The 27803-nt window shown below is 48.9% G+C and overlaps 1 protein-coding gene across 2 annotated transcripts in view; it reads left to right on the forward strand.

Annotated features, from left to right (window-relative positions):
- Window positions 1-420: 420 nt before the first annotated feature.
- tmem231 (transmembrane protein 231) overlaps window positions 421-27803 on the forward strand; it is a 48131-nt gene continuing 20748 nt past the window's right edge. The window contains exons 1-3 of one of the 2 annotated variants that reach the window (XM_072517971.1): window positions 421-649; window positions 12476-12642; window positions 19098-19226. In XM_072517971.1, coding sequence (XP_072374072.1) covers window positions 511-649; window positions 12476-12642; window positions 19098-19226 — 435 coding nt within the window. In that variant the 5' untranslated portion in view covers window positions 421-510. Of the gene's footprint in view, window positions 650-12475; window positions 12643-18173; window positions 18405-19097; window positions 19227-27803 lie in introns of those variants that run through there. The other variant, XM_072517972.1, reaches the window with a different exon arrangement.

Raw genomic sequence — 27803 nt, forward strand, 5'->3', positions numbered from 1 at the left:
CGGGAAATTTTGGCGGCCCAGCCGATTCTCCCAACCGGCGCTGGACTGGAGAATCTCGCCCACTGTTCTGTGTACAATCCAGAGAGATCATTCCATACATGAAATAAAACATAGGGCATACATAAATACACAATGTAAGTACACAGGCATCGGGTGAAGCATACAGGAGTGCAGTACTACTCAGTAGAGAAGATGAGTGAAGAGGAAGGAGAGCCAGCACAGACACGAGGGGCCAAATGGCCCTCCTTGTGCTGGAACCACGCTGTGATTCTGGGAGTACGAACCGATGTCTGCAGGCAGGGGAGGAGGAATAGTCCCGCCTTTTTGGCGCTCTGATTGGACGAGTCGGGGACACGTGATTTAAGAAGCGTCCTGTGGCTGGCCAATATCCCTGTCAGTCACAACAGGGCCGCCCCTGCCCGCCCCTCCATCTTGCTCGCTGCCTGGCGTCCGTTGCCGAGGGGGAAGCTATGGTAACCCGGCACTAACTCATTGACGGCTTCGTTAAAAATGGCCATCTACGAAATTTATTCGCACCCGTCGCTGGTTCGTTACAAAACCAGCGTTTTCACCAAAGCCACGTTGTTTTTGTTGATAGTTGTGGCTCTCACGTACATTCCGCCGCTTTTGGTTGCTTACAGGAGTCATGGTGAGAGATTTATTTTAATCCAGGGATACACCATTGGCCTAGTTAGCTGGCATCTCTGAAACTATTTTACAAATGGAAAGAATTTCTTACGAATGCTAGAGTTAAAAACCAAGTTGATTTGATGTTTTTATTGTTGTTGCTGCTGCTCTTGCAGTTTGGGGGGGGGGAGAGAGGAGTCAATCTTGATAGATTGTGGATGGACAGAATGGTCCTCCTCATCGCCTAAAACTTGTCAATTTGAGCACGGGAAGCACGACTTCAAACACAGTTCTGGATTAAAATCAACCAGCACTGGTACTGTATTTTGGTCTAACTTAATTTCTGCACTTATTGTATTTTCAAGAGTGCATTTGAAGCTATTATAAATTGTGATCACTGTTATGTTTGTCAGGGGAATACTTACCACAATTGTATAGGGCCTCCCGTGAGACCACACTTGGTATACTGTGTACAGTTTTGGCATCCTTACCCAAGGAAGGATATATTTACCTGGGCAGAGTGTAACAAGAGGTTCACTAGACCAGTGTTCTTCAAACTTTTTTTCCGTGGATCCATTTTTACCAACCAGCCAACTTTCGCGACCCACGCCGGCCGACCTTCGCGACCCACGCCGGCCGACCTTCGCGACCCACGCCGGCCGACCTTCGCGACCCACGCCGGCCGACCTTCGCGACCCACGCCGGCCGACCTTCGCGACCCACGCCGGCCGACCTTCGCGGTCCACGCCGGCTGACCTTCGCGGCCCACGCAGCCCACGCCGGCCGACCTTCGCAGCCCACACCGGCCAACCTCCGCGGCCCACACCGGCTGACCTGTGCGACCCACCATTTTCTCTTACCTTGTTTGTTGCAGACAAAAATGGAGGAAATGGTTTCTGTGAAGAATCCTTAGAGAGAACCTTTCCAGAGCCAGTGGAAGAGCTGTATTGTTACTGTTCAACTTAAAAAATCCTAGGGCAGACTGCAAACCTACAGACAGACTTGGCCCCACCCATTCATTACATCATAAGGCATTCTTCCGTCTCCTCCCACTAAGATATCCCATGTCCTGTTTAGTTAGGACTAAACATAATCCCTTATAAATTATGTATATCCCATTGATTTCCCAAAATAAAAACAATGTTCCATTAGCCATCTCTCTGTAAACAAGTAAATGGTTAAAAACAATGATCACCTCACCTTTCTGACTCCTTAATCACAGCTTTAGCAGACATACTGCTTGTATGTATTTGGACGCAGAGTTTTTAATAACATTACTGCAACAAATGTAAAATATAGGGCAGGATTCTCCCATCCCCCAAATTTGTGTTCGCTGGCAGCAGGATTCTCTATTCCTGCTGCTTATGAATGGGATTTCCTGCTGAAGCCACCCAAGCTGCCGGGAAACCCTGCGCTCTCCGCCAGAGCAGACAATCCCAACGGCCGGAGAATTGCGGCCATAATGCATAACAATTTCCTACATTCATTACAAGACTCTCTTAAAACTACCCTTTGATCAAACTGTCCTGATATCTCCTTGTGCAGCTAGGTGTTAAATGTTGATGCCCCTGTGAAGCACATTGGGATGTTTTATTATGTTAGAGGCACTATATAATCCCGCAACCAACGGATCAGATCTAGGATCAGCAGTCCTGCCATATCCAGGCGTGAATGGTGGTGAACAATTAAACAACTCACTGGAGGACGAAGCTCCACAAATATCTCCATCCTCAATGATGGCGAAGCCCATCAAATTTGTGTAAAAGACGAGGCTGAAGCATTCGCAATAATCTTCAGCTGGAAGTGCTAAGAAGATGAGCCATCTTGGTCTCCTCCAGAAGTCACCAGCATCACAGATGCCAGTTTGCAGCCAATTCGATTCACCCCATGTGATATCAAAAAACGGCTGAAGGAACTGGATAATGTAAAGGCTATGAATCCTGACAATATTCCAGTAATAATACTGAAGACTTGTTCTCCAAAACTTGCCACGCCCTTAGACAAGCTGTTCCAGTTGCAAGGCAAGAAGTTTACCTGGGCAGGGAGTGAGCTGCAGATGTATCAGGACCTGGGTGAGGAGCTGGGAAAGAGGAGGGCTGGGTTCTACCGGATTAAGGCTGCCCTCTTTGAAAAGGGGGTGAAGTTTGGGGTATTACACCCGGTCTGCTAGTGGCTGACTTTCCAGAAATGGGAGCTTTATTCTGACACGCCAGAAGAGGCGACGGAATTTATGAGGGATAATGGACTGAGGACACAACTTTGGAGGAGATTTGTGAGCTTTTTAAAGTGAGGGTGGGTATTCCCAGGCAGATCTTGGCAGGGCAGCAGTAATGGTCAGTGTGCCTTTTGTTACTCTTAAGAAGTGCCTGTCGGAATGATTGGGGTGATGGGGGGGGGAGGGGCGGGGAGGAGACTGGAGGGAGGAGATGTGGTTGGAGGCTTGTGTGGGGGCCACCATGCTAGCTACTGGGCTAATTAACGGGGGTTGCCAGGAGGAAAGCGTTTGGGGGGGGTGAGGGTTGCGGACATGGGTGTGGTTGGTGTGGCACAGTTGGGAAGGGATTGATTGGCGGTGGACATCTGGGGATGGGCCTGGAGAGTTGCGTGACGTGGGCCGTGGCATGGCTCAAAAAAGATATGGCTGATTGGCAGGGGAAGAGGACGGGGAACCCCCTGACCAGGCTGGTCACGTGGAGCGTGAGGTGGTTGAGTGAGCCGGTTAAATGGTTGCGTGTGTTCATGCATCCGAGGAGTTTGAAGGCGGATGTGGCTTTTTTGCAGGAGAAACACCTGAAGGTGGGGGATCAGTCGAGGCTGGGAAAGGGCTGGGTGGGGCAGGTGTTCAATTCGGGGCTGGATATGAAGATGAGGTGGGTGACGGTGTTGGTCAATAAGAGGGTTGGGTCACTTCCGGTTGCGGCGATGCACTGCTAAGCCGCACGTTTCGGCAGCTCCCGTTCTAACGGACTTTTGGACTCTTTTCGGGAGCCCCAACGGAATTTTTTTTAGACCAAGCCCAGTGTGGGGTGACGAAGGAAGATCTCTCCCCCCCCCCCCCCCCCCGTGTGTGTATGGAAAGGACCAGCGGTAGTGGCCACATTGCGAAGGACCCTTTGGAGCAGCGGCAGAGAAGAGAAGGGCAGATGGAGCCCAGAAGGCATGGGGCCCGGACCAGCAGGAATTCCTCCGACGATGTGTGGAGGAACTTAAGAAAGAGGTGCTGGCGCCGATGTTATTGGCAATCAAGGGACTGAATTCAGGAAACACAAAAGGTCCAGGCGATAGAGTTCCGTGGACTGAAGGCAAAGGCAGCCGAGGATGAGATACAGGGCCTGGTGGTAAAAACGGAGACGCATGAGGCGCTACATAAGAGGTGCATAGAAAGGCTGGAAGCCCTGGAGAACAGCTCGAGGAGGAAGAACCTACAAATTTTAGGTCTCCCCGAAGGAGCAGAGGAAGCTGATGTTGGGGCTTATGTGAGCACGATGCTCCATACGCTAATAGGAGCTGAGGCCCCAACGGGCCCCCTGGAAGTGGAAGGAGCGTACCGGGTCCTTGTGAGAAGACCAAAGGCGGGTGAAATACCAAGGGCGATAGTGGTGAGATTCCACCACTTCATGGACAGAGAGACGGTCCTGAGCTGGGCCAAGAAGGTACGGAGTAGCAAGTGGGAGAATGCGGTGATACGAGTGTATCAGGACTGGTGTGTGGAGGTGGCGAGAAGGAGGGCGAGTTTTAATCGGGCCAAGGCGGTGCTTCACAGGAAGAAAATAACATTTGGGATGCTGCAGCCGGCGCGATTGTGGATCACGCGTCAGGGCAAGCACTACTACTTCGAAACGGCAGATGAGAAGATGAGAATTCAAGAAGAGAAACTGGACTAGATCTGAGTTTGATGTTGGGGGGGAAGCAACGAGGTGGTGGTACAGGAATGTCAAGTGGGGAAAGGGGAGGTTTACTATACAGCAATGTTGGATGGGAAATTTCTCTCCTCCTGATGGGGGACACACGAAGAAATGTGGAAAAAGGGACAGAGAGGGGGAGGGGGAATGAGGGAGCTGCGCCACAGGGGGCGGAGCCGATAGGAAAGCACAGATTTTTTTCCCGCACTATGGAGATGATGGCGGGAAGATAGGCGCAGGAAGGAAGAGAGCCCCACCTGCAGGGAGGTCAAAGAGAGAACGGGGGAAGCCGGGGTCAGCTAGAGTTAGCTGACTTTCGGAAGCATTATGGGGGGAGTAACCATGCTAGAGGGGTATCTGGGGGGGGGGGGGAAATAACTGGGTTGCTGAGTGCAAGGGGGAGCTGGCAAGAGAAGAGGTGGTCGGGACGGGAAGGCACTGCCTGGGGGATAGATGGGTGCGCGGGACCTGGACGGGGGGATGGCCCAGAAAAGGGGATGGCTAGTCGGCGCGGGGGGGGGGGGGGGGGAGCGCGGCCCCCCAATCCGGCTGATCATGTGGAATGTGAGAGGCCTAAATGGGCCGATTAAGAGGGCCCGGGTGTTCGCGCACTTAAAGAGACTGAAGGCGGACGTAGTCATGCTCCAGGAGACGCACCTGAAGGTGGCGGATCAGGTTAGGTTAGGAAAAGGATGGGTGGGACAGGTATTCCACTCAGGGTTGGACGTGAAAAACAGGTGGGGAAACGAGTATCGTTCGAGGCTAAGAATATAATGGTGGATAACTGGGGCAGATATGTGATGGCAAGTGGTAGATTGCAGGGAGAGGCGGTCGTGCTGGTGAATGTATATGCCCCGAACTGGGATGACGCGGGATTCATGAAGCGGATGCTGGGACTATCCCGGACCTGGAGGTGGGAAGCTTGGTAATGGGGGGGGGGGACTTCAACACTGCTGGATCCAGGGCTAGACCGGTCTAGATCCACGACCGGGAGAAGGCCGGCAGCGGCCAAGGTGCTTAGGGGATTTATGGAACAAATGGGGGGAATGGATCCGTGGAGGTTTGCCAGGCCGTTGGCTAAAGAGTTTTCCTTTTTCACCCACATCCAAAAGGTATATTCTCGAATAGACTTTTTTGTTGAGTAGGGCACTGATCTCGAAGGTGGCAGGAACGGTGTATTCGGCCATAGCCGTTTCAGATCTGGCGACTGGATGTGGGACTACTAGCGGATGAGGGGGTCTGTGGAAGGTTGCGGGGGTTTATTGAGAGATACCTGGAGGTCAATGACGATGGTGAGGTTCAGGTGGGGGTAGTATGGGAAGCGCTGAAGGCGGTGGTTAGAGGAGAGCTGATCTCCATTAGAGCCCACAAGGAGAAACAAGAGGGCAAAGAAAGGGAGAGATTAGTGGGGGAGATTTTGAGGGTGGATAAAAGATATGCGGAGGCCCCAGACGAAGGACTGTATAAAGGCGAAGACTTCAGACGGAGTTTGACCTGCTGACCACAGGAAAGGCAGAGGCACAGTGGAGGAAGGCACAGGGGATGCGATATGAGTATGGGGAAAAGGCGAGCCGGCTGCTGGCCCACCAACTTTGTAAGAGGATAGCGGCGAGAGAGATTGGGGGAGTTAGGGCGAAACTGGAACTATGGAGCAGAGAGCAGGGAAGGTAAATGAGGTGTTCAAGACCTTTTTATGAGAGGCTATATAAGTCCCAACCCCCAGGGGGAAAAGAGGGAATGCTACATTTTCTGGACCAACTCAGGTTCCCGAGGGTGGAGGAGCAGGAGGTGGCAGGTCTGGGGGCGCCAATCGAGGTGGACGAGGTGACTAAGGGACTGGGGAACATGCAGGCAGGGAAGGCCCCGGGACCAGACGGGTTTCCGGTGGAATACTATCGGAAATATGTGGACCTGTTGGCCCTGCTGCTGGCGAGAACCTTTAATGAGGCCAGGGAAGGGGGGATACTACCCCTGACAATGTCTGAGGCGACGATATCATTAATCCTGAAGCGGCATAAAGATCCGCTGCAATGCGGGTCATACAGGCCTATCTCACTCCTAAATGTAGACGCCAAACTGTTGGCAAAAGTGCTGGTGACAAGGATAGAAGATTGCGCCCCGGGGGTGGTGCATGAAGACCAGACAGGGTTTGTAAAGGGGAGACAACTGAATGTTAACGTGTGACGGCTGCTGGGGGTGATGATGACGCCCCCACCGGAGGGGAAGGCAGAGATAGTGGCGGCAATGGATGCGGAGAAGGCATTCGATAGGGTGCAGTGGGACTATTTGTGGGAGGTGCTGAGGAGGTTTGGGTTCGGGGAGGGGTTTGTTAGATGGGTCAGACTCTTATATGGGGCCCCAGTGGCAAGTGTAGTCACAAACCGGCAAAGATCAGGGTATTTTCGGCTACACAGGGGAACAAGACAGGGGTGTCCTCTGTCCCCGTTACTGTTCGCGTTGACAATTGAACCACTGGCCATAGCGTTGAGGGACTCTTAAGAAGTGGAGGGGGGTGGTTAGAGGGGGAGAGGAGCATCGAGTGTCGCTCTACGCTGATGACTTACTGTTATACGTTGCGGACCCTGTAGAGGGGATGCCAGAGGTTATGCAGATACTGAGGGAGTTTGGAGATTTCTCGGGATACAGGCTAAATATGGGGAAGAGCGAGCTTTTTGTAATGCACTCCGGGGACCAGGGAAGAGGAATAGACGCTCTGCCGTTAAGGAGAGTGGAAAGGAGCTTCCGATATCTGGGGATCCAGGTAGCCAGGAACTGGGGAACTCTACACAGACTTAATCTGACGCGACTGGTGGAGCAGATGGAGGAGGACTTCAAGAGGTGGGATATGTTGCCACTCTCATTGGCGGGCAGAGTGCAGGTGGTTAAAATGATGGTCCTCCCGAGGTTTCTTTTCGTGTTTCAGTGTCTCCCCATTCTGATCACAAGGGCCTTTTTCAAAAAAATAAGTCAGGAGCATTATGAGCTTTGTGTGGGCAGGGAAGACCCCGAGGGTAAAGAAGGGGTTCCTGCAGCGCAGTAGGGATAGAGGGGGACTGGCGCTGCCGAGCCTGAACGACTACTACTGGGCCGCCAATGTGGCGATGGTTTGTAAGTCGATGGGGGAGGGAGAGGGGGCGGCGTGGAAGAGGCTGGAGATGGCATCCTGTAAAGGAACGTGCCTAAAAGCGTTGGTGACGGCACCGCTGCCGTTCTCCCCGAAAAGGTATACCACAAACCCAGTGGTGGTGGCAACCTTGAGGATCTGGGGGCAGTGGAGGCGACACAGGGGGGTGACGGGTGCCTCGGTGTGGTCCCCGATTAGGAATAACCACAGGTTTGTCCCAGGAAGGATGGACGGGGGGTTCCAGTGTTGGCAACGAGTAGGAATTAGGAAACTGAGGGACCTGTTTATAGACGGGACGTTTGCAAGTCTGGGAGCGCTGGAGGAAAAATATGAGTTGCCCCCGGGGAACATCTTCAGATATATGCAAGTGAGGGCGTTTACGAGGCAACAGGTGAGGGAATTTCCGCTGCTCCCGACACAGGGGATCCAAGATAGAGTAATTTCTGGGGTATGGGTCGGGGAGGGCAAAGTGTCCGAAATATATCAGGAGATGAGAGACGAGGGGGAGACGATGATAGAGGAGCTGAAGGGAAAATGGGAAGAAGAGCTGGGGGAGGAGATTGAGGAGGGGCTATGGGCTGATGCCCTAAGCAGGGTAAATTCCTCGTCTTCGTGTGCCAGGCTTAGCCTGATTCAATTTAAGGTTCTACACAGAGCACATATGACGGGAGCAAGACTGAGCAGGTTCTTCGGAATGGAGGACAGGTGTGGGAGGTGCTCGGGAAGCCCGGCGAGCCACACACACACGTTCTGGTCGTGTCCGGCATTGGATGAGTACTGGGGGGGGCGTGGCAAGGGTGATTTTCAAAGGTGGTGAAGGTCCGGGTCAAGCCAAGCTGGGGGTTAGCGATATTTGGGGTAGCGGAAGAGCCGGGAGTGCAGGAGGCGAAAGAGGCCGATATTCTGGCCTTTGCGTCCCTAGTAGCCCGGCGTAGGATTTTACTCATGTGGAAGGAAGCGAAACCCCCCGATGTGGAGGCCTGGATAAACGACATGGCAGGGTTCATAAAGCTGGAACTAATAAAATTTGCGTTGAGAGGATCGGCTCAGGGGTTCTCCAGGCAGTGGCAACCGTTCCTTGACTGTCTCGTGGAACGTTAAGGGAAGATAGAGTGACAGCAGCAGCAACCCGGCGGGGGGGGGGGGGGGGAGCATTATTTTTTGTTACTTTGTTAGTTCACTATATTATTTAAATAATGTTATTTACTAGTTATTGTATTTTTATGTTGATTTGTAAAAACGGAAAGATTTTGTTTGAAAAATGTAATAAAATATATTTAAAAAAAAATTTTTTTTAAATAAAAAAAAAAAGAGGGTTGCATTCGAGGTGGGGAGCATTTTGGGGGGGGGGTGTTATGTGATGGTTAGTGGGAAGCTGGAGGGAATGCCAGTGGCTCTGGTAAACGTTTATGCCCTAAATTGGGATGACATTGATTTTCGGAGTCGGGTGTTGGAGAAGATTCTGGACTTGGACTCGTATCGATGACTATGGGGGTGATTTTCATACGGTCATAGATCCGAGCTTGGACTGGTTGAGTCCCAAGTCGTTCAGCGTGTCGGCAAGTGGTGAGGGGGCTAAGGGGGTTCATGGAGCGCATGGGGGGTTGGACCCCTGGAGGTTTGGGAGACCGAGTGCAAAGGAGTTTTCATACTTCTCCCATGTGCATCGGGTGTACTTCCGGATTGACTTTGTTGTGTTGGACAAGATGTTACTGGCAGGGGCGGCCGACTCGGCGATTGTGGTTTCTGACCACGCACCACATTGGGTTGATTTGCAGGTGACTCGGGGAAGGGAAGGGGGGAAGCCCAGCGGCTGCAGAGGAGGCTAGATGGGCGATGCAAGTAGGGAAGGCCTGGGGCTGGACGGGTTCCAGGTAGAGTTTTATAAGAAGTTTGGGGCGGACCTGGGGCCACTGTTGGTGATGGCATATAATAAAGCGAGGGAGAGGGGGGAATTACCCCCGACATTGTCACACGCTTCCATCTCCCTGATTTTGAAGAAGGATAAGGTCCAGGAACAGCGTGAGTCGTACCGCCTGGTATCATTATTGAATGTGGACGCTAAGTTGTTGGCGAAGGTGTTAGCATTGCGAATTGAGGACTGCCAGGGGTGATAGGCGAGCATCGGACTCCCTTTTGTGAAGGGAAGGCAGATGTCGGCGAATGTGCCTAGGCTATTAAATGTAATTATGATGCCTTTGGAGGGGCAGGAGGTGGAGGTAGTGGTGGCGATGAGCGTGGAAAAGGCTTTTGATCGAGTGGAGTGGGCGTATTTGTTGGGGGTGCTGGGGCGATTTGGGTTCGGGCAGTGGTTTTTAGACTGGGTCCGGCTGTTCTAAAAGGAGCCGGTTGCGAGTATGCGGACGAACCGAGTGAGTTTGGGGTACTTCGGGCTACATCGTGGAACGAGGCAGGGGTGCCCGCTCTCCCCATAGCTTTTCGCCTTGGTGATAAAGCCGCTGGCAATGGCGTTGAGGGATTGAGCTGGGAAACACTAAACACAGGGTCACATTGTATGCGGATGACCTGTATTTCTATTTCGGACCCGGTGGGCAGTATTGGAGGCATTATGATTTGCGATTTTCGGCATACAAATTGAATATGGGAAAGATTGTGGAGTTCCCGATTGATGACAGAGGGCAGGAACGGAGACATGGGGAGTTGCCCTTTAGGGTGATGGGGGTGAGCTTTCAGGTATTTGGGTATCCAACTAGTGCGGAGTTGGGCACAGTTGCATAAACTAAACTTGGCTCGGCTGGTGGAGCAGATGAAGATGGACTTTTAAGACGTGGGATATGCTGCCGCTGTCACTGGCAGGGTGGGTGCAGACAGCGAAATTGACGGTGCTGCCGAGGTTTTTGTTTGTTTTTCAGAACCTCCCAATCTTTGTTCAAAGTTGTTTCTTAGGTAGGTCAATGGGCTGATCTCTGGGTTTGTTTGGGTGGGGAAGACTCCACGGGTGCGGCGGACCTTTTTGTAGCGGGGGCGAGGGGGTGGCAGGGTTTTGGCGTTGCCGAATATGACAAATTATTACTGAGCGGCGAACATTGCTATGGTAAGGAAACGGACCATAGGAGAGAGGTCAGTGTGGGGTCGGGTGGAGGCGGCCTGATGTAGGGGTACATGTTTGAGGGCCTTGTTGTTGACGCCTTTACCGTTCTCGCCGGCCAGATACTCTGCGAGCCCAGTGGTGGTGTCAACTCTAAGGATGTGGGGGCAGTGGAGGCAGCATTTGGGGCCTCGGCTTGGGAGCCGATCTGTAATAACCATAGGTTTGCGCTGGCGGGGCTGGATACAAGGCTTAGGGAGTGGCGGCCGGTGTGTTTGAGCGCTTCGATGATTTGTTTATCGGGGGTAAATATACAGGGCTGGAGAACCTGGAGGAAGTGTATGAGTTGCCCAGGGGGAACGGCTTTAAGTATCAGCAGGTTTGAGACTTCGTAAGGAGAGAGCTGCCATCCTTGCGTTATGATAGTGACATTTAAGGGGCATCTTGACAAATACATGAATAGGATGAGAATAGAGGGAAACAGACCCCGGAAGTGTAGAAGATTTTAGTTTGGACAGGCAGCATGGTCGGCGCAGGCTTGGAGGGCCGAAGGGCCTGTTCCTGTGCTGTACTTTTCTTTGTTCTTTCCTGGGCTGGCACCCCTTTGGTTGCAGGACAAGGTGCTGTCGAAGGATGAAATAGGGGAGGGGAAGGTGTTGGATATCTATAAGTAATTGATGGTGTGGGAGGGTGCTCGGGTGGGGCACATTAAGTGTAAATGGGAAGAGGAGCTGGGAGGTGGGGGCTGAGACATAGGCAGAGGCCTTGTGGAGGGTGAATGCATCCTCGCCATGTGCGAGGTTAAGCCAGTTGCACCAGTTTAAAGTGGTGCAAAGGGCTCATATGACAGTGGTGAGGATGAGTAGGTTCTTTAAGGGGGTAGAGGATAGGTGTGAGTGGCATGCGGGTGGGGCCTGTGAACCATAGCCACATGTTCTGGGCATGTCCAAGACTGAGCGGGTTCTGCAGGGGTTCCCGGACAAGATGTCCGAGGTGCTGGATGTGGAGGTGGTTCCGAGTCCGGAGGTGACGATATCTGGGGTGTTGGAAGACCCGGGAGTCCAGGGGGTGAGAGAAGCCGATGTTTTGACCTTTGCCTCTCTGATAGCCTGGAGGCAGGTTTTGCTAGGGTGGCGAGATTTTGAGCCGGCGAATGCTGGAGTGACCTGGCAGAATTCCTGAGGCTGGAGAAGGTCAAGTTCACTCTAAGGGGGTTGGCAGAGGGGTTCACCCGGAGGTGGAAACCGTTTATCGATTTCTTTTAAGGAAGATTGAGGGGTCAGCTAAGTGGGGTGGGGTTTGGAGGGGGGGGTAAGGGGGTTAAAATGGGGAAGGTGAGATGTGGTGGGCGCTGGCGTTAGGAGGGCTTGTGAGTCCGCTGACGAGCTTGCTCGCTGCTCTTGCCCTTTTCTGCAGTTTCTGGCTTCCCTGCGGCCTCTCGAGCTGCTGCTCCCTGGCATTATTTTCTCTCTGCTGTCTTTGTGGATGAGGGAATGATTGAGTCCAATTTTCCAGGATAGATTCTGGCAACAGTGCCTATTTACTGTTTTCTGGAGGAGAGCCACCTGATGTGCGACTGCTCAGCACATCCCCGTCAACAATTTGTTCCTTTAAGCGTACAATATTTAACCTAATGCTGCAATTGTAAAATAGAATATATTAACATGTGATGCTTTGTAGTTTGAAAGAGGTTTGCTGGATGCAAGACTATTTTAAGTTTATGTATAAATTAATATATGTTCTTTAGGTAACCTGATTTTTTTTTTACCATAGGTTTTTGGTTAAAAATAAGCACGTATGAAGAACAGCCAAATGTTAGATTCCAGTACCAAGTTTTGATGATTGTTGGAACCAGTACAAGTGGGGACTTTCTGGCTTGGAGCACGTTTGCGAACTTTAATAATCTGCAAGGGGACAACCTTCGATTCCCATTAGTGACAGTAAGTTATTCAAATTTATGTAATTTCAATATTTCAAGCATAACTGGCACCTTAATGTTAAATTTTAAAATATTTTTCACACCTACTAGATTAATTCATGAGTACCAAAAAATTTAACTGGTCAGATCCCAACGCTGCATTATGTAAACAGTCACCCAGTAGCAATTTTCCCTGAATTGGCTCACTGTTCAATTAATGACTGGCCAGGCTCTCGAAGTTGGAGGCTCTCTTTGAAGGAACTGCAGCCTGCCGATTCGGTTGAGAGAGAGGGTGTGCCTCCATCTTGAGGTCCCATTCAGCAATTTAAAAAACATTTCTGTTAAAATGACTGCCAGGCCATCATTCTGAAGGGAAGCGCCTCCACAGGGTGATCTATGGACGCAGCTGTGGCCTGGCAGTCGGTGATGGACTCAAAGCCTGCCAGAAGTCCTGGCCCCGCCAGCCTGCCACCAACAGGCTGCCCTCCAGGCAACTGACCTGTTGCCATGCTGTGTGGGGCCGAGGCCGACTGAAAAATTCTGGTTGGTCTCTGACAACAGGCCATTATCTTCCCTTAATTGGCTGCCCACTGCTTGTGGGATGGTGCTGGTAAACTGATAAGCTGGCTGGTGACTCCGATTCGAATCTATAAATTGAGCTGATTGCAACCTGGAATGTAGAGCACAGGCCGATCACAAGTTACCCCTTTGAGATACCCCATGAAAATTGTACCGGCGCTTCCTGTTGATTCCCTTATTTCCTATTTCTCTTATGTTGTTATCGTTTTTGATCCATGGATCTTTAATGGGCGTATACCTTTAAGTCGAGCAGGGGAAGTGAGGAACGCAAAAGTTGAACTGTGCTATGAATATTTAGATTTTGAACATAAAACCTCAGACGTTATGGCACTTGAGAAATTGGAGGGATTCAGTTCGATTAGTTGGCTGGTGGCCAATGGATTGTCTAACTATTGTATTCTACCCGACAACAGACAGTGATTGGGTCCTGCCAGGTGGGGTGTTTTCAGAGAATCCAAAAGAGGAGGCTCCTGGACACAGAGACGAGGCTGTGTGTTGCTCTCTTTTCTACAGTGAAAACCATTACAGACTGAAAGCAGAGACGTCATCCAGCCGGAGGTCTAGCCTGAAGAAGGATGTACTGGAAGATGTCCACCTGAAACAGACTTTTATCCTTTTACTTGATGCATCCCTCTTTCCCTCTGTGTTTGTCTGTCTTGTGTGAGTGTGTGTGTGTAGAGGGTGGGACGAGTTAAAGAGGGAAGGATTAAGAATTAGATAATAGTTAATCAGTTGTATTTACTATCTAATTAATTATAGTTCTTGTTATTAATAAAAGTTAATTGTGTTTAAATTTACAAACCCGATGACTGTAGTTATTGAACAGCTAAAGACCAAAGACTTTGGATATTTTAAAATTAAAATTGACCGCACACTAGCCCAGGATGTCGTAACAAACGATTTAAAGGTTTTGTGCATTGAATTCAACAGGTTACTCTCACCAAAAATAATTTAGAGGGAACTTTGGTGGCGATGATGGTTCTTTGATAACAGCCTTTATATCTGGTATATTAGCAGCGACTGCTGAGTATTCCCATTGTCTTTGGTTTTGATGGGGCTCTGTCCCCAAATGGGGGCAAGTACAGAGGCAGGAGGGAGGAGTCAATTAAGGAGAGATTTGATTGGGACACTTCTCACTCAGACGCTGCCTTGATGTCAAGGTTGTTGATTCTCTTCCCTTCACTAGCATTGAGTTCTTGCATCTGTGTCTGGATCAGGGCTGCAGTGAGGGCTGGAACCAAGAGGTTCTCTTGGAATCCATGCTGAGAATTAATGAACAGGTTATTAGTGAATTAATATCACTCTTGTTTATAGCATGTTGCTTTTGATGTGAAGCATGCAGCTAGCATAGTGTGTTGGCTTCATGAAGTTTGTTGCTCGTTCTGCAGTTTATCACATCTTGCTTCTGACTCATTCTTCGACACTCCATTAGAGCAGATTGGTTGTCTGGCTTGAGGATGATTGAGGAGCGAAGGATGTGCTGGACCACAAAGTTACAGAGAATGATAGTACACCATTCCGCTGCTGCTGATGGCTCACGACCTGAACAAAGTTGATTTTTGGATTGCTAGATTGGTTTGGCCAATTTAGCACAGTGGTAGTGAGGAATACTCAGAGTCTGGAAAGGGTTCAGATGAAGATCACAAGATTAATACCTAATTTAAAACATTTTATTCAGATAGGCGAAAAGAGGTGGATCTGGATACTTTCAAAAATATAAGCATAGAGTTTTTTAAAAAAGAGGGACTTTATTCACTCTCAGGCAAGCGCTGGCAAAGTATTAATTTATTGCTTTTAGTCCAAAAGCTAGATTGGCATTGGATGTTAGTTGACTTTACATTTGTCTTTTCTTTTATGGGATCATGTCATCTTTGTTTAACTGCTAATATCCAAGGTTTGTCTACTTTGTCAACAGTGTTACAGTGGTACTTTGATGTAAAAAAGAAATGTGTAACATCTGCAATTTGATGTGTGTATGACAATTACACAGATACAATTGCAGATCCATCATTCATGTGTAAATAGAAAAATAGTTTGGATGTTTGGTTTGTGCTCACCATGCATTTGTAGTTAAAAAATCATTTAGATTTGTGCTTGTGATAAGTACTAGAATTTATGCAATTATTATTCTACTAAATGGGCCTGAAAGACCAAATTTTCGTGGATAATTAATTTATTTGCAAACTAGTGATTAAAGCAGAAAAAGGGATAAATTCTAGGATAACGTAGTCTTGGTAAATTGAAGCACAAATAGCCTCACAATTATATTAACTTATTGTTCAAGCAAATGTGTTGTGCTTTATTAATTGTACCTGCACTTTCAGGCATATTTCTGCTGAATTGACAAACATATGTCACCTGCCTTTCTGACCATGAATAACTGATTCAAGTAATGTATATTGTCCAGTTGTCCGAAACATAGAAAATGAGAGTGGGATTAGGCCATACGGTTCTTCAAACCTGCTCTACCATTCATTATGATGATGGCTGATCATCCAACTCAATAGTCTGTTCCCGCCTTCCTCCCCAAATCCTTTGAACTCTTTCGCCCAAGATTGTGGTAACCTGGCCCCTTTTAAGGGCCGATATTTTGAGGGCCACGTGACCCGCTCGGAGTGTGAATCCCGACCTATAGGGACAAAGCACGGGGCTGGGTAGTGTGGACCCAGGAGTCAAGGAGTAAAAGCCTGTGTATAGTTAGATTTCACTGTTGATTCCAATAAAATTCTTTGTTCTACAAGAAGCCTCCTCAGTGATCCCTCATGCTACTACATATATCTAACTCCTTCTTGAAAACATATAGGGCGCAATCCAATGGCCACGATGTGCCCGAAAAGCAGCTCGCCTTGGTGCAGTGTGGCGGGGGGGGGGGGGGGAGGAATCTCCCAGGTGCTCGGAGGCCCCCAGCTGCATATCCTTTGGGCAGGGTGGTACCCTGGCACTGTCACCTGGGTGCCAGCCTGGCACTGCCAAGGTGTCCCAAGTTGTACTGCCAGGTGGTATGGGCACTGACAGGATGCCAGCCTGGCAGTGCCAAGGTGCCAAGCAGACATTTGCTCGTGTGCAATCGGACCAGGGGTGTGCTGTCTGGGTGGGGGTGTGAGGGGAACCTCCCATAGTGCATTCGTGCTGGGGTAGATCGCTTCAGGGGCCTCGGAGATCAGGGTGCCATTTGGAAATGGCATTCCGATCTCTCGTTAAACTGGGGAGTGCTGACGAGCAGGACTCCCCAGTGTACAAAGCAGGGTTATGTGTGGCCTCGGCCGTGCGTTCCCCACTGAGGCCCCTTACACAGCGTGAGTCGTGTTGCATAGCCTTGTTTTTCTCAGCGCTGGGAAACCTGCAGCTAAACACGCTCACTATGGGACTTTGTTCCCAATTAGTTGAATCGCGCCCACAATGTTTTGGCCTCAAGTACTTACTGTGGTAGTGAATTGCACAGGCTTATCACTCTCTGCGTTAAGATTTTGCTCCTTATCCCAGACTGAGGATAAGGGGGAGACGAGTTAGGACTGTGTCCCTGGTTCTGGACTCTCCCATTATTGGGAACATCCTTCCTACATTTACCCTGTCTAGCCCTGTTACAATTTTATAGGTTTCATTCTTCTGAATCCAGTGAATATAATCCTAACCGACTCAATTTCTCCTCATATGACAGTCCTGCTATCCCAGGAATCAGTCTGGCAAACCTTTGCTGCACTCCTCTTTAGCAAGAAACTCCTTCCTTGGATATGGAGACCAGCACACAGGTGTGGTCTCACCAAGGCCATGTATAATTGCAGGAAGACATCATTGCGCCTGTATTCTAATCCCCTCACTAGGAAGACCAACATACCATTTGCCTTCTTTAACACTTGCTGTACTTGTATACTTACATGTATGAGGACACCCAGGTCTTCTTGCATATTCCCCTACCTCCATTTATAGCCAAACAGATAGTAGAACATAGAACATAGACCATTACAGCGCAGTACAGGCCCTTCAGCCCTCGATGTTGCGCCGACCTGTGAAACCACTCTAAAGCACATTTATACTATTCCCTTATCGTCCATATGTCTATCCAATGACCATTTGAATACCCTTATAGAACATAGTAATCTGTTGGAGTGGCACGGTGGTGCAGTGGTTAGCACTGCTGCCTCACGGCGCCTAGGACCCGTGCCCCGGGTCACTGTCTGTGTGGAGTTTGCACATTTTCCCTTGTGTCTGCGTGGGTCTCACCCCCGCAATCCAAAAAGGGTAGGTGAATTGGCTACGCTAAATTGCCCTTTAATTGGAAAAAAAAGAATTGAGTACTCTAAATTCTTCCTGATTTTGCTACCAAAGTGGATGACCTCCCATTTATCCACAATATGCTGCATCTACCATGTATTTGCCCACTCACTCAGCTTCTCCAAATTACACTGAAGCATCTCTGCATCCTCCTCACAACTCGCCCGCCCACCCAGCTTTGTGTTGCCTGTAAATTTGGAGGTATTGCATTTCATTCCCTCATCTAAACCATTAATATATATTGTGAATATCTGGGTTCCCAGCACTGATCCCTACAGTACCCCACAAGTCACTGCCTGCCTTTCGGAAAAAGACCCGTTTATTCCTACCTTTGTTTCCTGTCTGCCAACCAGTTTTCTATCCCTTTCAATACACTACCTTCAATCCCATGCACTTTTATTTTACTTGCTAATATCTTATGTAGGATATTGTCGAAAGCGTTCTGAAACTATCACAAGGTTTTTAAAATTGGAGTTATTTAAAATCAGTTCCCACAAAAATCTATTTTAATATAAAATTCAAAATATTCTGCTGGTGCCATGCTCAAGGACATGTATATTTTCAATTTGGCTGGATCTGGTGGGAAGTTGGAGATTGGTGGATCTGTGCAGGATTAAGATAGTGTTGTGCAATTATAAACTTGTTGCCTGTGTTATATTACTCTTTGGTAAAATATTGTTACTTTTTGCTTTATATATCCAGAATGGTCTGATGGTGTGATTCTGAAGAAACCACCAATCTTCAACTTAAAGCAAAACAGATTTAATGCGAGGCCTGGATAGAGTGGATGTGGAGAGGATGTTCCCACTTGTAGGAAAAACTAGAACCAGAGGACACCATCTCAGACTAAAGGGACGATCCTTTAAAACCGAGATGCGGAGGAATTTCTTCAGCCAGAGGGTGGTGAATCTGTGGAACTCTTTGCCGCAGAAGGTTGTGGAGGCAAATTCACTGATTGTCTTTAAGACTGAGATAGATAGGTTCTTAATTAATGAGGCGATCAGGGGTTATGGGGAGAAGGCAGGAGAATAGGGATGAGAAAATATCAGCCATGATTGAATGGCGGAGCAGACTCGATGGGCCGAGTGGCCTAATTCTGCTCCTATTTCTTATGGGCTTATGGTCTAATGAATAACTAATTGATTAATATTGAGTTTGCACACTCTACAGAACTATCACTAGTAATCAAGTAATAAATATTAAAGTATTAACTAATATAAACTGCACATGCTAACTATGCTGTGATCTGTCTCTCTAACACTCTGCTGTCTAGTCACTCCTGGTTGGAAGAGACCCAAGATCCTTTGAGTTCTCCTATTTATAATGGAATCTAGTGCTGCCATCTAGTGGTTGTGTTACACTAAGATGTAATCATTAACCCCTTTACATGTCTCTATATATACATATCACTACAGCCTGCATCTGATTATCTGCTTCCACAGACTGTAGAGCTTGTTCATTACAGAGGTTGATTATTTTTGTCTCTGATTCCTTTCTTACTCTTTTCTTGCTGTTCAGTTCTATCTACAAGATGACCTGCTTTATTTGCCTTGGAATTAGATTTTTTTTTCTATAAAAACTTGTGATAGAAAATAAAATTGTTTTATGTGACATTTTCTTTTCAAGGCAATGGAAGAAGACCAAAATCTGGATGGGAAGATGGATCGTCTGAATTTCCGCTTGGAGCTTCCACTCCAACCATCAGAGCAAGTGTACAATGTGCAATTTATTCTGACATTTTCATACAAACTTTTTGTGAGTATTCACTATGGCCGTCTTTACCTCCTTCCCAACTGAAATGCAGATAAAAATGGTGCTTCTAATTTAAAAAGAAACCTATTCTATGATGATAAATATTTGCATTTTTATTAATGAAAATACATGCTTCTTATTTCTACAAGCGTGATGTTGGTTGAATTTCTGGATGGAAAAATCTTTGGAAGACAATAGTATTGCATTTACAGTGGTGAACAGGGTTTATTTTGACTTCAGAAAAGATTATTTTGTTTCTATGCAAGTCTGAATAGCCGAGATCACAAGGCAAGTTCAGATGGTAAAGGGCTTTTGCCCATTTCTTTCAGTATACCAACTCTTTTGTCTTCACTTTTGCAGCTTCTAGTGTCCCATGGGAGGGGGCTGGGATAGATTTTCTGCCCCTGCTTTTGGTGGGAGTCCCCAAACAGCTTTTACGCGGACGGTATTTCCCATTGACATTTTCCCCGCCAATGACGTAATGGGGTTCCAATGTATGGAACCACCATTCAAGTACCATTAGCGAACTTTCCCTGCTGTATTAATCCCCGCTGTATTATCCCCTCCACGTAAGGATCCCCCCATCTGACATCGCTTCAGCTGGATTTACAACAGGTCAGGACCAATGGAGAACCGGTCCCCACTGGGGGTGCAGAGGTAAGTACAGCCCCAGAAGGGAGTGGGTCATGCCCAGACAGTACCCTGATACTGCCCCAAAAGTGCCGGGGGGGGGGGTGGGGTGTTAGGGGGACTTCTGTTGGGGAAGGTGGGGGGGGGGGCTTCCATTGGGGATGTTCGGAGTGGGAGACAGGGTGGGGGTTCTATTTCCATGGGGGGAGGGATCCTTTTTAAAAGACCGGGCTCCCTTCAGTGGCCGAGGTTGCTGGTGGGGAGAGCTCAGTCAAAGCCCACCTTGCCAGCATGACGACATGGGTCCCAGCCCTTCCAGTTTATATTTCAATGAGCTTGAAAATTTGGCATGAAAAGCCCCGGCAAGGCAGCTGGCGGGCTGTCCACCGCTTTTCCCTCCCAGAGCAACACAAAACAAAATCATAAAATGTTGCCCCTGGTCTCAATCGTCCTTGAAAATCTGTTCTAACTATTGATCATACTCTGGGAAGAAATACTTCCTGACAATTGTCTTAATTTTGTCCTTGATGGCCTTAAATCAACGCATTTTGTTCTGCCTTTGCATAACTTTTCTGTGATTCTCTGATATCTGAATGCAGTGTTCCTGGCTTACTTTGAAAGGTTTACTTAACAGTATAGCTTTTTCTGAAATATCTCTCAAAACTGAAGAACTTCGATATACCAAGCCATGCAACATGGCTAATTACACTAATACTGGAGATAATCCTTGTAGCTCTCGTGCGGACTGCCTGTAGGGATTGCATAATGCCTTTATGCCATATGATCAATTTTATACAAGTCCTCCAGCTGAGGGTTGTTCAGAGGACTGGATAGCTGCAGCATGACATTTGGAGTTTTCAATTCACCCAACAAAGATGTGCAGGTTAGGTGGATTGGCCATGATAAATTGCCCTTAGTGTCCAAAATTGCCCTTAGTGTTGGGTGGGGTTACTGGGTTATGGGGATAGGATGGAGGTGTTGACTTTGGGTAGTGTGCTCTTTCCAAGAGCCGGTGCAGACTCGATGGGCCGAATGGCCTCCTTCTGCACTGTAAATTCTATGATAATCAACCTGTCAATATAAACTTAGTATTCTATTTGTTTTGTTCATTGTCACATCATAGTTTTTGTACTTGAGGAGAAATACATTTATTAAAATTCCGAGATCTCTTCAGTTTATTCAGTGGTAAACTCTGGACGCAATTCTCCCATCGGGAGACTAAGTCCCGACGCTGGAGTGAAAACTGAAGTGTTTCACTCCGGCTTCGGAGGCCATTCCCAGCCCCCTATTTTCAGTGCTACATCTAATAGAATCATAGAATTTACAGTGCAGAAGGAGGCCATTCGGCCCATCGAGTCTGCACCGGCCCTTGGAAAGAGCACCGTACCGAAGCCCACACCTCCACCCTATCCCCGTAACGCAGTAATCCCACCTAACCTTTTTGGAAACTGAGGGCAATTTTTAGCATGGCCAATCCATCTAACCTGCACATCTTTGGACAGTGGGAGGAAACCAGAGCACCCGGAGGAAACCCATGCAGACACTGGGAGATTGTGCAGACTCGCACAGACAGTGACCCAAACCGGGAATCGAACCTAGGACCCTGGAGCTGTGAAGAAACTGTGCTAACCATTGTGCTACTGTGCCACCCTGTAATGAGGTTACAGATAGGGACATTGCACCTACTAGGCAAGTCACTCACCATCCTGACTTTGAAATATATGCTTTCACTGTCTATGGGTAAAAATCCTGGAACACTCTCCATAACAGCACTGGGGGGTGTACCTACACAACATGGACTGCAATGATTCAAGAAAGCAGCTCACCACCACCTTCTCAAGGGCAAGTAGGGATGGGCAACAAATGCTGGCCGAGCCAGCAAAGCTCACATCTTGTAAAAATGAATTTAAAAAATGATTCCAATATCTCTCTCGTCAGGGCAGCACGGTAGCATTGTGGATAGCACAATTGCTTCACAGCTCCAGGGTCCCAGGTTCGATTCCAGCTTGGGTCACTGTCTGTGCGGAGTCTGCACATCCTCCCCGTGTGTGCGTGGGTTTCCTCCGGGTGCTCCGGTTTCCTCCCACAGTCCAAAGATGTGCAGGTTAGGTGGATTGGCCTTGCTAAATTGCCCTTAGTGTCCAAAATTGCCCTTAGTGTTGGGTGGGGTTACTGGGTTATGGGGATAGGGTGGAGGTGTTGACCTTGGGTAGGGTGCTCTTTCCAAGAGCCGGTGCGGACTTGATGGGCCGAATGGCCTCCTTCTGCACTGTAAATTCTATGATTGTCTTAACACATGACTTATTGATGTCAATAGTACATCATCATCTACATCATACATAGCATATACCATTATTAACCCTTTAGACTACACCTCTTCTCAAGCACACTTTTATGCAACATGAACCTGTCCCCGGACCAGATTTTCCGATGCCACTGAAAGTCACTGGACTTTTGGCTGGCTCTCTAAATTTTCCATTCCTACTTGCGATGTGTCCTGCTGTGGGTGGGATTGGAAAATCCCAGTCTATGCCTTTGACTATTTACATTAGGGCAGCATGGGGGTGCAGTGGTTAGCACTGCTGCCTCACAACATGAGGGACCTGGGTTCGATTTTGGCCTTGGGTGACCTGTCTGTATGGAGTTTGCACATTTTTCCTATGTCTGCATGGGTTTCCTTCCACAGTCCAAAAATGTGCAGGTTAGGTGGATTGACCAAGATCAATGCGATGGATTATGGTGATAGGTTGGGGAGTGGACCTAGGTAGATTGCTCTTTTGGACTGTCATTGCAGACCCAATGAGCCAATGGCTTCCTTCTGAACTGTAAGGATTCTATGGATTACATTTCTGTAACTGCTTTTTTAAGACGGGAAATGGAATTTTGTTCTTTATTGCGAGAGAATTGGAGTGGATGGAGTTTAAAAACCGGGAGGTTATATGACAGCTGTATAGGATGCCGGTGAGGCCACACCTGGAGTACTCTGTACAGTTTTGATCTCCTGACTTGAGAAAGGTTGTACTGGCACTTGAGGGGGTACAGAGGAGATTCATTAGGTTGATTCCGGAGTTGAAGGATTGGTTTATGAGGAGAGACTGAGTAGACTGGGACTATACTCGTTGGAATTTAGAAGAATGAGGGGAGATCTGGTTCAAACGTAAAATTATGAAGAGAATAGATAGGATAGAAGCAGGGAGGTTGTTTCCATTGGCGGGTGAAACTAAATCTAGGGGACATAGTCACAAAATAAGGGGGAGCAGATGTGGAATTGAGTTGAGCAGGAGCTTCTTCACCCAAAGGGTTGTGAATCTGTGGAATTCCTGCTCAGTGAAGCTGTTGAGGCTATCTCGTTAAATGTTTTTAAGGCAACGATTGATGAGATTTTTGAACAGTAAAGGAATTAAGCGTTATGGTGAGCGTTTGGATAAGTGGAGCTGAGTCCACAAAAAGAGCAGCCATGATCTTATTGAATGGTGGAGCAGTCTCAAGGGGCCAGATGGCCGACTCCTGCTCCTAGTTCTTAGGAATAATGTTTGTTCTGATATACCATATCCAATATACCATATCACCATTTGTGCGTGGAATCACTCCTGGAGTGAAGTATCCATTTCTCACAGTCTTACAAATTAAATAAAATATTTGAGTTTCTGTTTGATGTCCTAGCGACTGTTGGGTCTGGCCTGGGATCATAATAATGGTATGAGGTGCAGATTTCTATAATGGATTGGGGAAGTTTACTTAAAGGTATGATGGCAGATAGGCAATGGCAAACATTCAAAGAATGCCTGCGTAAACTGCAACAATTGTTTATTCCTGTCTGGTGTTAAAATAATGCGGGAAACGTAATCAAACCATGGCTTACAAGGGAAATTCGAGATCGTACTAGATCTAAGGAAGAGACATAAAAATTGGCCAGACAAACAGCAGACCTGAGGATTTGGAGCCATTCAGAAAGGAGAACAAAAGGATTGATTAGGAACGGGAAAATAGTAAGGTTGCTGGGGACATAAAAACTGACTGTAAAAGCTTCTGTAGATATGTGAAGAGAAAAAGATTGGTGAAGACAATACAGTCAGAAACCAAGGAACTTATAATGGGAACAAAGAAATAGCTGACAAATTAGGTACATATTTTGGTTCTGTCTTCACAAAGGAGGACACAAATAACATACCAGATTTGTTGGGAACAGGGTTTAATGAGAGGCAACAACTGAAGGAAATCAATTAGTCGGGAAGTGGTGTTGGGAAAATTGATGGGATTGAAGGCCGATAAATCCCCAGGCCTGATAATCTACATCCCAGTGATTTAAGGAAGTGGGCTGGAAATAGTGGATGTATTGGTGGTCATCTTCCAAGATACTCTGGAACAGAACAGTTCCTACAGAGGGTAGCTAATGATGTCTCACTTTTTAAAAAGGGAGGAAGAGAGAAAACAGGGAATTATAGACCAGTCAGACTGATGTGTGATGTGGGGAAATGCTAAAGTCCATTATAAAGATTTAATATCAGAGCACTTGGAAAACAGTGGCAGGATCGGACAAAGTCAGCATGGATTTACGAAAAGAAAATCTTGCTTGCGAAATCTAGTGGATTTAGTTGATTTGGAATTTCAAGAAATCTTTTGACAAAGTCCCACAAAATAGATTAGTGTGTAAAATTGAAGCCCAGTGGATTGGGGGTAGCGTATTGAGGTGGATAGGAAATTGGTTGGCAGACAGGAAACACGGAGTAGGAATAAACAGGTCTTTTTCCAAATGGCAGGCAGTGACTATTGTGGTATCGTAGGGATCAGTGCTGGGACCCCATCGATTCACCATATATATTAATGATTTAAATGAGGGAACAAATGTAAGATCTACAAATTCTCTTTAAATGTGAGGTTATCCACTTTGGTATACAAAAACAGGAAGGCAGATTATTGTCTGAATGATAAATTGAGAGGGGAATGTGCAACAAGACATCGGGAGTGGGGTTTGTACAACTCATTGAACACCTTTTTGCAAAACCATTTTGTAATGCGGGTCTAGCCCCGGACCCTTTGCCCATCTCTCTATGCAACCCATCCCCCATTGGCGGCCCACCCCTGTGGAGGGTCCCCCATCCCCTGCCGATGGGGGTGGCAAGCCTAGCACCCCCAGGCTTTTGGCCCGTGAGCAAAGATTTAAAAAAAAAAAAAAAAAAAAATTTTATCAAAGGTTTTCATGAAATATCAATAACAAAATGAGAAAGAAAAAAGAACCCAACAGGGTTAAGTACGAAACACAATCTTAAAAAAAAAAGCAACCCCCCCAAATCCGCCGGGCTACCAGGGACGCAAAGGCCAGAATTCCGGCCTCTTTCACCTCCTGCACTCCCGGCTCCTCTGCCACTCCAAATATTGCGAGCCCCCAGCCCGGTTTGACCCTGGATCCTACCACCCTCGACACCGTCCTCGCTACGCCTTTTCCAAAATTCCTCCAGCGCTGGGCATGCCCAGAACATATGGATGTGATTTGCTGGGCTCCCTGAGCACCTAACACACCTGTCCTCACCCCAAAGAACCGGCTCATCCTTGTCCCGGTCATGTGTGCCCTGTGCAGCATCTTAAACTGTATGAGGCTGAGCCTCGCGCACGAAGAGGAAGAGTTCACCCCCGCCCCCCCCCCCGAGAGCACCCTGTCCTGTACTGTGTGTGGCAGTAGCCGCGGGAATTCCACCACCTGCCGTCTGGCAAACGCCCTTACCTGTAAGTACCTGAAGGTGTTCTCCGGGGGGGAGCCCGTATTTCTCCTCCAGCTCACCCAAGCTCGCGAACTTCCCGTCCACAAACAGGTCCCCCAGCTTTCGTATCCCTGCCCTGTGCCACCCCGAAAACCCTCCACCTGTTCTTCCTGGGGCGAATCGGTGGTTCCCCCGTAATGGGGTCCACGCCGAGGCCCCAACTTCCCCCGTATGCCACCTCCACTGCCCCCAAATTTTGAGGGCCGCCACCACCACCAGGCTCGTGGTATACCTCCCTTGGAGAGAGTGGCAGCGGCTCCGTTGCCAGCGCCCCCAGACTCGTGCCCACACAGGACGCCGTCCCCAGACTCTTCCATGCAGCCCCCTCCCCCTCCATCACCCACTTGCGCACCATCGTCGCATTGGCGGCCCAGTGGTACCCACCGAGGTTGGGCAGCGCCAGCCCCCCCTACCACTACTACGCTCCAGGAACACCCTTCTCACCCTCGGAGTCCCTCGCGCCCACACAAACCCCATTATACTCCTGTTAACCCGCCTGAAAAAAGCATTCGGGATAAACACGGAGAGGCACTGGAAAAGGAACAAAAACCTTGGGAGCGCCGTCATTTTGATTGACTGCACCCTACCCGCCAAGGACTGTGGCAACGCGTCCCACCTCTTGAACTCCTCCTCCATTTGCTCCGCCAGCCTTGTAAAGTTAAGCCTATGCAGGGCCCCCCAGCTCCTGGCCACCTCTCCGCCCTTTTTAGTGGGAGCTCGCCAATCCCCCTCTCCTGGTCCCCGAGCTGAACTACGAACAGCTTGCTCTTCTCCATATTGAGCTTGTACCCCGAAAAGTCCCCGAATTCCCTAACGATCCTCAATACCTCTGGCATTCCTCCCACCGGGTCCGCCACATACAGCAGCAGGTCGTCCGCATAAAGCGACACCCTATGCTCCTCCCCACCCTGCACCAAACCCCCTCCAGTTCCTCGACTCTCTCAGTGCCATAGCCAAGGGTTCAATTGCCAGTGCGAAGAGCAGGGGGGACAGGGGACACCTCTGTCTCGTCCCTCGGTGCAACCGAAAGTACTCGGACCTCCTCCTATTTGCGTCCACACTCGCCATCGAGACCTCATACAACAGCCGAACCCACCTGACAAACCCCTCCCTAAACCCGAACCTCTTCAGCACCTCCCACAGGTACCCCCACTCTACCCTATCAAAGGCTTTCTCAGCGTCCATCGCCACCACTATCTCCACCTCCCCCTCCCTCGCCGGCATCATGATAATGTTCAAAAGCCTCCGCACATTCGCGTTCAACTGTCTCCCCTTCACAAACCCCGTCTGGTCTTCATGGATGATCTGCGGCACACAATCCTCAATCCTCGTGGCTAAGACCTTCGCCAGCACCTTGGCATCTATATTTAGCAAGGAAATCGGTCTGTAAGACCCACATTGCAGGGGATCCTTGTCCCGCTTCAGGATCAAGGAGATCAGTGCCCGGGACATCGTCGGGGGTAAAGCCCCCCCCCCTCCCGTGCCTCGTTAAAGGTCCTAACTAACAGTGGGCCCAACAGGTCCATATATTTTTTATAGAACTCGACCGGGAAACCGTCCGGCCCCGGTGCCTTCCCCACCTGCATGCTTCCTATCCCTTTGATCAGCTCCTCCAGCCCAATCGGGGCCCCCGGTCCCGCCACCAGTCCCTCTTCCACCTTTGGAAACCTCAATTGGTCCAGGAAACGGCCCATCCCTCCCTCCTCCCGTGGGGGCTTTGATCGGTACAATTCCTCGTAGAAGTCCCTGCAGACCCCATTGATGCCAACCCCACTCCGCACCACGCTCCCTCCCCTGTACTTAACTCCCCCGATCTCCCTCGCTGCGTCCCGCTTCCGAAGCTGATGCGCCAGCATCCGGCTTGCCTTTTCCCCATATTCGTAGACTCCCCCTGGGCCTTCCTCCACTGCACCTCTGCCTTCCTGGTAGCCACCAGGTCGAATTCGGCCTGGAGGCTGCGCCTCTTCCTCAACAATCCTTCCTCAGGCTCTTCTGCATACCTCCTGTCTACCCTCACCATCTCCCCCACCAGCCTCACCCTCTCCTCCGCTCCTTGTGGGCCCTAATGGAGATCAGCTCTCCCCTCATCACCGCCTTCAGTGCCTCCCATACCATCCCCACTCGGACCTCCCCGTTGTTGTTGGTCTCCAAGTACCTCTCTATACTTCCTCAGACCCGCTCGCTCACCTCC

The sequence above is a fragment of the Scyliorhinus torazame genome, chromosome 10 (assembly GCF_047496885.1).
Source record: "Scyliorhinus torazame isolate Kashiwa2021f chromosome 10, sScyTor2.1, whole genome shotgun sequence".
NCBI classification, from domain to species: domain Eukaryota; kingdom Metazoa; phylum Chordata; class Chondrichthyes; order Carcharhiniformes; family Scyliorhinidae; genus Scyliorhinus; species Scyliorhinus torazame.